Source organism: Narcine bancroftii, chromosome 10 (genome assembly GCF_036971445.1).
Source record: "Narcine bancroftii isolate sNarBan1 chromosome 10, sNarBan1.hap1, whole genome shotgun sequence".
In the NCBI taxonomy this organism is placed as follows: Eukaryota; Metazoa; Chordata; class Chondrichthyes; order Torpediniformes; family Narcinidae; genus Narcine; species Narcine bancroftii.
This window is the reverse complement of record NC_091478.1, coordinates 87549140-87562910: the sequence shown is the minus strand read 5'-3', so window position 1 is coordinate 87562910 and position 13771 is coordinate 87549140. Positions and strand designations below refer to the sequence as shown.

The 13771-nt window shown below is 38.2% G+C and overlaps 2 protein-coding genes across 2 annotated transcripts in view; both read right to left on the bottom strand.

The window, feature by feature from the left end:
* The window catches only part of shcbp1 (SHC SH2-domain binding protein 1), a 29003-nt gene extending 25493 nt beyond the window's left edge, over positions 1 to 3510 (bottom strand). The window contains exon 1 of the mRNA XM_069901695.1: positions 3343 to 3510. Within this exon, the coding sequence (XP_069757796.1) occupies positions 3343 to 3433 (91 nt within the window). The 5' untranslated portion in view covers positions 3434 to 3510. The remainder of the gene's footprint in view (positions 1 to 3342) is intronic.
* A 6751-nt stretch (positions 3511 to 10261) lies between these two features.
* vps35 (VPS35 retromer complex component) overlaps positions 10262 to 13771 on the bottom strand; it is a 50679-nt gene continuing 47169 nt past the window's right edge. Inside the window, exon 17 of the mRNA XM_069901693.1 lies at positions 10262 to 13350. Coding sequence (XP_069757794.1) covers positions 13171 to 13350 — 180 coding nt within the window. The 3' untranslated portion in view covers positions 10262 to 13170. The remainder of the gene's footprint in view (positions 13351 to 13771) is intronic.

Below are 13771 nucleotides of genomic sequence, written 5' to 3'. Positions count from 1 at the left end.
CAGTTCAACTTCATCTGACACTGATCTCACTCAAAGATGAATGGGAAACAAGTACAAAAATGTCAACCCCACCCCAAATGCAATCTAATTACTGTGATAAACAATTGACCGTGTATCATCTGAAATTGAGGAGCTTTCTTTTTTAATATTTAAAGACTGTTCAACTTGGATTTTTACTTAAAACTATCACTGATTGGGATAATATCTATCTATCTGTAAAGCAGAGCGACCAAGTACTGGAAAATTTACATTTATTCAGACTGTTAACCAATTTAAAAAGTAACAAGCTAACTCCAGTTTTAATTGCTCTATTAAATAATTGTAGAGCACTTAAACAATCCAAAAGAAGTTTTGGCTTCTTTCACACCAAAATTACCTTTGTCTCATCACTAGTGATCACCTTTCTTGCTTAATTCATTTCTCAGTTTGCACAATATGAGTAACTTTTATGCAAGAGACAAATAACTAGTTTAGCAGTCTGCATCCAGGCATGAATTGACCACACCTCAATTCTCATTCTCTTTTCCCATTTTATCCTCCTCCTTGTCCCTAAAAAAAAAACAAGGCTGATATTTTCTCTGGTTCTTTTTCTGGCACAAACCTTTTCTTAGTGAGAATATATAAATTGTGATCTTGCAGAAGTAGCTGACTGCATCCAGACATGGAACTACTGGCAAGAATTTAGAAAAAAAACAATATTTCACCTATGATATACACACACCAACTATTATCCAATTAAGAGCTTACTTATAAAATATAAACAAGACAAACTGACAAATAAGGAACAGGAAATAGATTTAGGCTAACGGCAAAAATCAACCATGACCTTTCTAAATCTATTATACTTTAAAAATATTCAACAATATTAAAACATTTCTTCAGAAAATTTAAAACAGTTACATACATCAGTTTTAAAAAATCTTAAATCTATACTTTATGTTATCCAATAAACAGCTATTCGACATATCTGGCAGAGTGAAGCTCTTATGCAAACAAATCTCATCTTTCAAACAACCTAAAAATCCTTGAACTTTTTTTTCCACCATGTTCACTGAGATTCTACTTTAACTTCATGTATAACAACACATGCCTCCATTATATCCTGAGTAAACTGTGGAAAAAAAGTTTCTCCTGAAATCCTTCATGGCATTTTGACTTTGCGCACCTCTTGTCGAGTTACATATACCCTGGGCAGATCACAGTTTTGCAAGCATGGTTCAAACTTCTCATTTACCTCCTGTCACCATTTTCAATCAATCACCAGTGGACCAACTGTCATTTACTGGGAGTGTTGTCAAAATAAGGCTCAGGAAATTATAGAAGACCCTTTCCATTCAGCACACAATATCTTCTTCAACCCACTACCACCAAGAGGTATGGAAGCATCAAAAGCAGGACTGCCAGTCTGGGGAATAGCTTCTTCCTGCAGGCTGTGAGATTGATGAACAGTATCCCGTGAGCATGAAATGTGTGTGTGTGTGTGTGTGTGTGTGTTAAACACACCACATCTATATCACACACACATGTATATTGTGGTGTGGTGGCTCACCTCAAGGCAGGTGAACCGGCCCCGCTTGTAAGCCATGTGGTGGGGTAGCTGGCCAAAATGGCGCCATCAGGGGTTTCCCTTCCTTACAGCTCAGGGCTCAGAAACCCACGCTTGGGGACCACGTGACGCCCAGGTGACGTCAGTGCCCCTCCAGCGCGGTTCTCAGCCAGTTCTGGGCTGGGAGTAGAAGTTCAGCCTAGCAGCCTGCAATAAAGCAGTCTGCTCACTGAGCTCAACCCATCTGGTTGCGTGTGTTATTGCAGCAGTGTAGCCCCCGCTACAGTGGAATATATATCTCACACATACACATCATATACACACATATTTTATATACAGACGTGTATGTGTATCCACTGTATGTGTACATCATATTTATATAGACGTGTATACACTGCGTGTACATCATATTTATATACAGACGTGCGTATACACTGCACGTACATATTTATATACAGAGGTGCGTATACACTGCGCATACATCATATTTATATACAGGCATGTGTGTATACACTGCGCGTACATCATATTTATATACAGACGTGCGTATACACTGCGCGCACATCATATTTATATACAGACGTGCGTATACACTGCGTATACATCATAATTATATATAGACGTGTATACACTGCGTGTACATCATATTTATATACAGACGTGCGTATACACTGCGTGTACATCATATTTGAGGTGGGCAAAGGAGGAAAAACCCAACACCCAACCCCAACCAACCAATTTTCCCCTGCATCCACTGCAACCGTGTCTGCCTGTCCCGCATCGGACTTGTCAGCCACAAACGAGCCTGCAGCTGACGTGGACTTTTTACCCCCTCCATAAATCTTCGTCCGCGAAGCCAAGCCAAAGAAAGAAAGAAGACATCATATTTATATACAGACGTGCGTATACACTACGTGTACATCATATTTATATACAGACGTGCGTATACTGCATGTACATCATAATTATATACAGACGTGTGTATACTGCGTGTACATCATAATTATATAGACGAGTGTATACTGTGTGTACATTATATTTATATACAGACGTACACGTACACTGCATGTACATCATAATTATATACAGACGTGTGTATACATCATATTTATATACAGACGTGTGTATACATCATATTTATTTGCAGACGTGTGTATACATCATATTTATATACAGACGTGTGTATACATCATATTTATTTGCAGACGTGTGTATACATCATATTTATATACAGACGTGTGTATACATCATATTTATTTGCAGACGTGTGTATACATCATATTTATATACAGACGTGTGTATACATCATATTTATATACAGATGTGTGTATACATCATATTTATATACAGATGTGTGTATACATCATATTTATATACAGACATGTGTATACATCATATTTATATAGACGTGTGTATATACAGACGTGCGTATACACTGTATGTGTACATCATATTAATCACACACACATATATATCTATATCTATATATCTATATTTATACATACACACACAAATGGCTCCATATGTGCAACACACACAGATAAATACATAAACTACGTAGAGGCCTGCCATCATTCTGTGCTGTGTAACATGGTGTGGAGAGGCGAGGCAGTGGTTCGTCGGGCTGCACACACACAGATGTGAAGGAACTGGCGGTGCGGCCTCCACATCTCCGAGCCTGCGGGCTCTGCTCCATATTAAGCGAGTCCACACGGCGCCCACTTGATCTGGGGGGGGGGGGGGGGGGGGGGGGGGAGGGGAATGCACCACCCCGATTGGGCGCCTCTCTCACTCACCTCCCGCTTCCGTGGCCTCGTCCCCGCCGAAGCCGGGCGTCTCTGGGGCTCCTTCCCCGGACGCCGCGTCCCGTCGTTGCTCCTCGGACATGGCAGCACTCGCTCGCCCTCCCACCTCCTCCCCAAGGTCCCGCCGATCGTTCAACGTCCACCCTCTCGATTTAAAAAGTTGCCGCTGACGGCTGCTGGCTCTCGCGCTCTGATTGGTTAAACGACCAGCCAATCCTGTCCAAGTAACTCACGCGCCCCAGGAGCAGGAGTTCAGAAATACTTCGTGAGTTATTAAAACTCTTATCAAAGCGCTCATTTTAATCGACAAACTTCCCCAGGAGGAGGTCTGGAGCGGGGAACACGGGAGAGGTGATTGTCCTCAGCATTTCTTTTCATTATAACGGGTTGCAGGAAACCACAAAAAAAGTTTGGGTAAGAGTTGATCAAGTATTTCACAACTCAATGGATTTTTAAAGCTATTGTCAGAAATGAATCTATTTTTTGTACCTGACCTTTCATGTCAATTTCGAAAGGTCACTTGACCGCCGTGGTACAGGCCAATGCTTAATTTCTTCATCATTGATAATAAAATAGAGAATGTTTCACTCAAAAGGTCAAGATGCGCCCGTGAGAGAAAGACCCTTTTCACATTCCAGAGAAACGGCCAGGCACGAAATTTCGCACATTTTCAACTTTTATTTCGGATTTGTATTTAGACATAAAACATGGTAAAAGACCCTTGCTACCCAATTGACCTACAAACCCTCCCACCCCCACCAAGACACCCCAGTACGTTTATTTCAAACAATATTCGACATCTATTGTTTGACATAACAATTAACAAGGTAATTGGAGAATATTTCTAATACAAAGATGATTAAAGCTTCTCTAATGCTTTTTTCCATCATTGAAAAATGATGAATTTAAGTAGAATAGCATTTTTTTCACAAAGCATCGAGCATTGTCAACTGGAAATGTTTAAATCTACCCACCAGGAGACGGTTCAAAATTAAAATCATTTATTTGGAGGAGGTTCTGATACAAAGCTGGCTCCTCAGCTCCACTGATAGCAAATAAATTAAGTTTGATTTTGTTTTAAAAATAGAAACAGGGTCCTTGGAGTCATACTGCGGAGACAAATATATAAACATCATTACCTAAAGGAGTAAAAATGAAACATTTGAGATCAATTATTTTTTTTTAAATCAAAATATATCACAAGGACGGGGTGATCATTTTAATTGTGAACTCCAAATGAGTTGCAAAATCTTGGAACTCTGAAAACCTTTTTTATAACTTCACCTACTATTTTCCTAATTTTTGGACTCGATGCTGGATTTTCCCCTCAGTGTCCTACCTAAATTAGGGCAGGATAGTCAAAGAAAACGGGGGGGGGGAGGGGGGGAAGAGAGAAGAGGACGTGGGACGTTGCGCTAAGTTGATATTTCAAGTTTATCTCTCGTTAGTGTTGCTAATGGAAAAAATAATTGGTTGAACACTCAAACTTAGCATTTCCAAAGGAGTGCTTTTGAGGTGTGATCACTTTGTAACACATTCGCCCAGCAATGTTTGCATTAATAGTAATGCAACAAAGACAAAATAAACTATTTTAGTAATGGTTGAGCAGAGCAGACTTGCATTCAATCTTATTGACAAATTTCCAACAGATATTTTGCAACCATCTGAAGGAGCAGATGAGCTTGTTTAGCATGTCATTTAGAAAAACGGGACATGTGACTGAGCTGTACTTCCGAATAAATAATGTAACATTTGAATCTGGTCTGAATGTCAAACCACAACTTTGCTCCCAATTACAATACTTGTGACAAAGATACCACGAAGGGGGGGTAAAGATTGAAAATGAACCCTTCAGCCAGTTCACTGGGAAGGGGACAAAAAGATAAATATATTTTTGATCCGTAACCTGGTATGCCCCTCCTATTCAAATGAAAATTGTTCCCACTTTTATAGTTTTCTCTGGCAGCTCGTTCTGGTCAGACCACTCTGCGTGAAAAGTTGTCCCTAGATCCCTCTTGTAACTCTTCTCAACTTCAAGAAAATTAAGGTGTTTATTGGATACCTGGTAATAAAATACATGATATTTGAAGGCTCTCATGGTCAACAGCCAGCCCACAATTAACATCTGTATTCACACATTTGAAAAGAGGGAATTTAGTTTGGACCACTGGCACCTTTGGAATTGTAAACAGAAAATTTCTGATCTCCGACTGGGAAAAAAAAATATTTAAAAATGGGTTTGATAGAGAGATTGGAGCTGTGCAGCACAGGTGATGCCACAGGTGAACAACTGGTCTGATCCATTATAGACTGCAAATTGTGAAACAAGAATTAGCAAAACACATCAGATAACTTTTAAGTGTTAATAGCAATGAACGTCAAAATGATGAGTCAAACAGCATGGACAAGGCCCTTCAGCCCAAATTGTCCATGCCAACTAAGATGACATTCTGGGCTGATCCTATTCACCAGCCTTTGGTCCAGATCCTTCTTACTCAGATTTGTCAAATGTCTTTTGAATATCAAAATATCATTCTGGACACAGACCAGACCACTCAGTGAAAACACTGACCTAGATTCCTCTTGAATCTCCTCTCAACTTAAACCTATGCCCTTTGGTTCTTGAATAACCTAGCCTCGGAAAGACTGAGGCATTCACAATATCCATACTCCTCATAACTGCAGGTAACTCTATGAGGTTACGAGGTTAGAAATAGACTCAGCCTGTCTAACTCGTTCAATAACTCAAACCTTCTAGTTCAAGCAACATTCTGGTGAATATGCTCTACATCCCAACTTATTGATAGAGCTAGGCAACCTGTCAGTTGGAATATGTTACTTTGAGATCATGAAATGCCATGCAAGTACAAATTCATTCTTTCTTTCCCCATGTACTATTTGGGTCATTCAATGTTTTATCACCAAAAAGCTGCCTTCAGCAATTGTCAAGTCTCACCGTCCATACCAAAATTTGATGCAAGTATATTGGTTAAGTATTTAACCCAAGCCATTAGTGCAATGCCAGAGCTAGCGATCAGGAACGGCATTCAAATCCAGCACTGTCTGTAAGGAGTTTGTACGTTCTCCCCAAGTTTGCATGGGTTTTCACCCAGGTGTTTGTTTCCTCCCACCGTCAAAATGTACCGGGGATGTAGGCTAATTGGGAGGCATGGGGTTGTGGGCCAAAAGGAGCTGTTACCCTGCTGCACGTCTTAAATTTAAACTTTAAAAAATATTCAAATTTTCAAAAACACTGCTATAATCAAAATGCAGGCACATTATTATAATTCACGGAACAAAAATAGCTAAAAGACAGTAAAAACTTAACTGGTTCAATCTACCCTATCAAAACCTTTACTCCATTTGCCCAGTGTGTAAAACTCGAGAGTTTATCAAAATTAAGAAACACTGAAAGATTTATTCATTTCACATTTTCATGAATGAACCCTTATGAGTAAAACAAAGTAACTAAACTTAAACTAGGACTATTCGATTCTAGGTTCTTTTTCGGTGCTGCATTTTCAATAGACAACTCATGAATTATGAAGTACTCGTTAACTTACAAGGTGTTTTCACCAATTGGTGTTATTTGGTGATCTAATAGATGAATAGATTGAAAATTGTATATAATCATACATTCATGGGAAAGATAAAGTTCATTTTTTTATTCTTTCATTTTATCCTTGTAAAAAAAAAATTATTGCACATTGACAAGGCAAGAAGCAGCATAATACTAATAAATTCCAAAGATCATTCAGAAAAGCAATGATGGGGCTTTTTGTTAAAAATCCTGCAACCAGAGGTCTTCCCCCAAGATGATGGCATTTGTATTGAGCAGAGGACTGACAGGGCTTCAGAAGAGGACTGCCTCACCCTCCACCCCATCCCTGGTTGAGAAGGAGAAGCGTGGGAGATAGCCTGACAGCAAAAGTGACCACAGCAGCAGACCAGCAACTCAGTGCCTGAAGGACCCATACGGGCAACCTATGGTCAAAGGACCCAGACAGGCTGCTGGAGACTAGCAGGTATCAGAACTGGTATTCCAGAGGGTGCTGAGAGCAATAAGGGTTCCCAAAGGGCCTCAGGCACTGAAGGCTTCCTGACTGTATTGGAAGTTTGGATCTGGAACTCAGGTTACCAATGGTTTGAACAGGAAACTGGATTCTCCTCCAATGCTTCTGCAGCTGGCACAAACACTCAGCATCTCTGAAGGGACACTCTTTGACTTCTCTTTCATTTGTAAGGAGCACAAGGCAATGCTCATGACAACTCTACCTTACAACAGACAAAAGTTGACATACATCATGTATATTACATTTTTATGTATTAGTACACAACAATAAAAGGAAAATAGAACAGAATTAAAACCAACTTTCAAGATCAAATTGATACAAGGTCACCCCGTTGCATAATAACATTAGTTACTGTCAAGAGTAAAGTCAATCAAATTAGTTCTCTTCATATGACAAAACATCATTCACAATACAAGTAATGTACAAGTTGAAGTTGCAAATTATACAATATTTGGCATTACACTCCCATAGGATCTAATGCAACTCATTGCTTCTTCCATACGCACATTACATGAATCCAGACAGTGGCTGGTGCACACCCAAGTAAATTAAATGCATTTTTTTTTAAATTCCATCTTTTCATCCAACTCTGCACAAGATGTAGGTTTAACAACTTTGATCCATTTTCTGATCATCTGCAACTTCCTTTTTTATTTGTTCTTCCTTCTCAATATTAATGAAAATATGTCAGTACACAATAGAACTCTAATCAACAATCCTTTTGGGTATGTGCTGTCAGAACACTGGCAAATCTTATAAACTAGAAAATGAGCTAGAGATACCTGAACGTGATGCAAGATACAAGAGCAAACAGACTCTCTGCAGCATATACTTTAGTGTTCCACGGGCATGTGCTGGTTCCCAGAACAAACCCACCAGTCCCATTCCCCTCTCCATAATTTGGTGTCACTCAGCAACTTTTCTCTCACGTGCCTGTCAACTTCCCTTCGACTCTTGCCGTTTATCTCCAGTGAGAGGCAACTTGCAACAGTCAATTAGCCTGCAGACGCACCTTTGGGATGCAAAAAATGATTGTACCAGAAAGTCGGATGAGCGCAGGGAGAGTGTTCAGACCCATCACAGCACCCAAGGACAGGCTCATGTCAGGAGCTTTGAGACGGCATCTTTAACTGCTGCAGTCCTGCATCAACTTACAGGGTTCCCAGATTTAAAAAAAAGTTTCACAAACTGTTCAATGATATATTGACAAGGTACAGTAGTATCTAGGAAAAGGTAGCATTGGAATCTCAGAATAGTGGTTGGACACGCACACCAGAAATATGCGCCAACTCGCTTTGAGGATGCTGAAACATCTGAAATGCAAACGTCTTAGTTCAAGAATAGATGCCTTGGTAAATTTTTTAAAATATTGAAGGATTTTCCAGCAACTACCATTTTCTCATGCACAGCAAGAACCATTCACCAATTGAACAAGAATGTAATAGCTTAAGTACAAACTTAATTTTCTCAGGGCCTTAGTACATCAGCACATTTTCATACAAGGTAATGGGTGTGCCCTCAAAGGACTTTAGCATCCCCAAAAAATCAACACTAGCCAATCATCCCTTCAATTTTACTAACAAGTTAAAACAAGTGATTCAGAAAATCTTTTAAATAGCAGCACTATTGCTTTAAATAGATGGAGAAATAAATAACTTCTAACCAAATATGGCACTTCCACCTGCAATTGATTCCAACTTGACTCAATGGTTTTACATTTTTGTCATAGGCTTTCTGTGAGTTCTCCAGCAGGGTACAAGCACCTCAAGAGCCATTCATTCTCAGGAAATGGTTCTGCGGTGCAAAATATTGATGGTCCTCTTGGCCTACTGCTTGTACTTACCTACATCTATTAACAATTATGTCCAAGTGCAAATCCAGCCTGGTGACCCAAAACACCATATCTTCAGTCTGTCCAGTTGCTCCATGGTATCTCAGCCCAGACCTTGCCTTGCTAAAATTCTGTGGCTTGGCCATAGGGAGGTCAAATTGCGCCATCGTCAGGCAAGCTTTCTAATGGAATGGTTTACTTCCAGTAGTGATCCAACAAACATCTCCCACGATAAATTTGCAATGAATTTATTGTCGTCACGGCTAGCATAGCGGTAAGTATAATGCTGTTGCAGCACCGGCGAACAGAGTTCACACCTGGCAGTTTGTAAGGAGTTTATACATTCTCCCCATGTCTGCATGGGTTTCCTCCAGGCCCTCCAGTTTCCGCTTACCCTTAAAAAAAACTGTACCAGGGTTACAGGTCAACGGAGTGAAATTGGGCCGCATTGGCGTATGGCCTGTACGTCTAATTTTTTTTTAAATTAAAACAGAAAAAAAAATTTTTGTAACTTACAAAGTGCTCTCTGTGTGCTCGTTCTTGTGATTTTAAGAGATGCATCCCTGGAAGAGAAATGCAATCTGACAAGTCATACCATTGATTACAACTAGACAAAACATCAACAGCACAGGATCTTTCCATTCATTCCCACAATGGTCTCCACAGCTATCCTACCAAGAGTCACAATTTTTCAGCTTTTGATTTTCATTTCAGTCAAAGACAGTAGTTTGTTATCTCCCTGTCATGTTTTTAAATCATATTTTCACCATTTCATTTTCCTTCCAAACCAACACCCAACTTAACCTTGATACGAGACATTTCAAACATTCAAATTATTTAATTAGTGTCTGGTTCTTATCACAAGTACCAATTAGATATTTCACATTTCTTGCATCCCAATTCCTCTATAATAATCTTCCATTAAAAATTCAAAATAGCTCTTATTAGCAAGATTTTAACTGTATTCAGTTGGTTTCATGCTTTATAAACAAGTACACACCCAGCACTTGGTCAAGCATTTAATGGCATCTGTTGAATACATTGACCATAATACTTCAGTTAATTTACAAAGGAATTATAAAGCTTACAAGTATGTTACAGTGATTTCCAAAAGTACATTTCATTTTTCAAGTGAGAAATGAATACATACTCAGATGCAAGGGTACATGTATACAAATACATAATACGGGGAACACAACCTTTTTAATTCATTTAGTAGCTCAAAATTTTATATGAAGTATACAATGTGCCCAATTTTAGAATAGAGTCTTATAACTACTAAAGAATTCACGACTACAACTATATCCATAGCAGAATACAAGAGTAAGCATTCTAGGGAAGAAGCAATATCAATATCGAAAATAGACAATGCAACAGTTTCAACATAGATTAAAGAAACTGGCCAACAAATTTAAGAAGAAAAACAAATTCAGTCGTGAACTCACCAAAAGCAGTGAAATTCATGGAGTAATTCCTACCCTTAAAATGCATTGGAGTCTTTCACCCTAGTCACCTACTTAACTGCTGTATAGTACAAGCCAGATAATAAAGTGTGCCATTTGTAGACTTTGACAGACAATTGGAAAGCTTTTTTTTTTATACAAAAGTTGTTCTTAGCAGTTCAAGCATGTTGATTGCCCTAGTTTGAGAAATTAGCTTCTAATCTGTATAGGTGCTTTTCCTTGTTCAATTTCTGGTAAGTTTTTAAAGATGCATAAATGCTGAAACACATTTCCTATCTCCATTGCCTAAGTAACTAACCGTTTCTAGAGGGAAAAGGAAAACATTCAATGGGGTAAATTTTGCATGACTTTTGATTTTTTTTTTCTTGAATCGGTATTGTTCAGCTTGCTACATCTCAAAATTATTTGAGCAAATCCCTTCGTCTATTCAGGTGATAGACCATAATGATGGCAAGTAGAAACAATTGGCAGTTATGAATTTCGACAAAGAAAAATGCCTATAAAAACAAATTTATGTGAAATTAGGCACCACCGTTCACAAAATAACTGCAGACTATAATTAAAGTAACCAGAAGCAAAATGTTATGTCCGCATAAAATGACAAAAGAATCACATGTATAGTTTGTACAATTTAGTCAATTTGATGTATCCTGTGGCATAATTTAATCACTAGGGCAGGTGTTACATGCCTATAATGTTTTTTTTTTCCCTTAAGATCAATAAGAGGACAAAATTCCCATGTCTTTTGGCTATTGTAATGTTTGATTGTTGGATTTTCTATTTCACTAATGTCCTAGAAGCAAAACTGGAAACGATTTGTATTCCATTCAGTAACAATGTTAAATCTACAAGTCAGCACCATCCAAATTATGGACTTTAATCAAGACTTTACGGACTTTAATCAAGACTGTATGACATACAATTTTACTAGTTTCAATTAAATTCAAAATGTTTTTAAAAACTGCATTCACCATTTCCCCAACCCTTATCCCGATCAACTCTTTCAATGCAATCCTGCTCCTGAATGAACTGTCGTCCAAAAGAGCATCAAGTCCATAGACAATGAATAATTATTAAGGATAAGCAATGAGACACATTTCAATCCAACAATCCCTTCTCAAAATCCAAATATTTGTACTCCCTGCAGAATTTATGGTCTGAAAATTGGAGCAGAGTGTCCGTCCGTCCAATATTTTTCCCTGACAAGGGACCCATAATTAAAAGTAGAACCCAACTCGTGTTCCAGTTGAGATGATCATTAGAAATTTTCCAGGTCTGTACGGTGAAACTATGCATTTGTTAAACATCCTGAGCTTTAGGGGTCCAAATTTCCATGTCATTTTTGTTTTCTTTGAAATGTTGTAAAGGAGATGAACAAAAAAAATGATAGCACGAAGCAGACTTGAAAGTTTCAATGTGGAAAGAGTGCCTCCTTGTCCAATATTTAAAAAGGTGAACATATTTAGCTGCATTTACAAAACGGAGCATAAAATATAACCTGTTTTAGTCAATTTAATGCAGTTTAAGAACGTTACCTTAGTTCTAGTCCACTGATCTCGATTGGCTAAACTGTTCTATATATTACAATATAATTTGTAAAGTAGGAACATGTTACAACAATTGCGTTAAAAGATTACACCCATGGAAGATCAACCAACCAGTCTAATGTGGTGTAATTATATTCCTTGTCTCTACACAAAACACGAAGGAACATAATTATGAGGGAAAAATTATGAAGTGAACACAAGCAACTTGCTTATAATACTTATTAAATACAATGTAATTCCTTGGTTTTCTATTCATACTGGTGAAGATTTTTGAATTTTGTGAAAGATATTGTTACAAATTTACTCTCTATCCAGGGGTTACTGGGCCCATTAACCACGTCCATATGACCTAATTCATGTCCTTTTGATGACTTCCTTCACAAACATTTACTCTTCGATACAAAAGGACATTTAGTGGTTCTGAACTATGAGAAAACATTATGTTCACATTGATTTTCCACATAATTAAAGCATCGGCTTTTAAATAAAGACAAAACTTAGTGAACCACTGAAGATGTTTACTTAAACCGACTCTCAAGCAAGGATCAGGAATTCAACCCAAGCAATTTTACAGCTAAATTGTAATAACATTTTTAAAAAAAGCATTTTAGTCTTCGTGATTAATCTTTGCTCAAGTCAAAATGGTCATGAATTAATCATATTATGAAAAATAAAATGTCCTTTAATCACATCTTGAAATATTTTTACTTTCACCGGCTAAATTCAAAGGAATGTCTTCCTTGATGGAACTGGCAAATAGAAAATAATATGATACAATTCAATGGCAATCCTATTGTCTTGGCATGTCTAAAAAGGCACATTCCATAACCATCTAAGACAGAGAAGGAGGTGTGATAAAGATTTTAACTTTGTTTTGTGGAATCTATATTTTATGTGATGTTAAGTTACAACACAAGACCTTCATAAATTGGTCCATCGGCTTCGGGCGATTCTCTCCGCAGACGCAAGTGCTCCAGGGTGTTGTGAAAGTGTTTGTTAATTTGCTCAGTTTCTTCACTGGATTCTAGGTTCGGAAGATCTTCTCTTATTTTTTGAATAAGCTGATTTAAGACCTGAATTGTCACCTAAAAAAATAGTCAATTTGTTAGTACTCAGCACAGATTTTAGAAGTGTAAACAACATTGAGAAGAAGCATATAAAAAAGGGACACCACCAATCTCTTGGACGGTGTTGTTGAGAAGCAACAAAGTGGAAAATGTCACAAGTTGATCCTTGAAGGTTTCCATACACCATGCATTTGAATAGAAATGGATTACCATATATGCCATTGTATAGGAAGATTCTCGAAACTTAAAAATTTCACCTTAAAATCACGTTGGCCTATGAGGGGTTTAAAATTCTCACCTTGACACCAAAGTTACATTTCTTCCTGCTGGCTCCAATGCAATCTCGCACATGCCCCTTAGTTATTTTTGAAGTCTCAGTGCTCCTCCGCAGAGTCCATCCTGGACTACTGTAAGCTCTGATCAGGCTTTAAACGGCCTG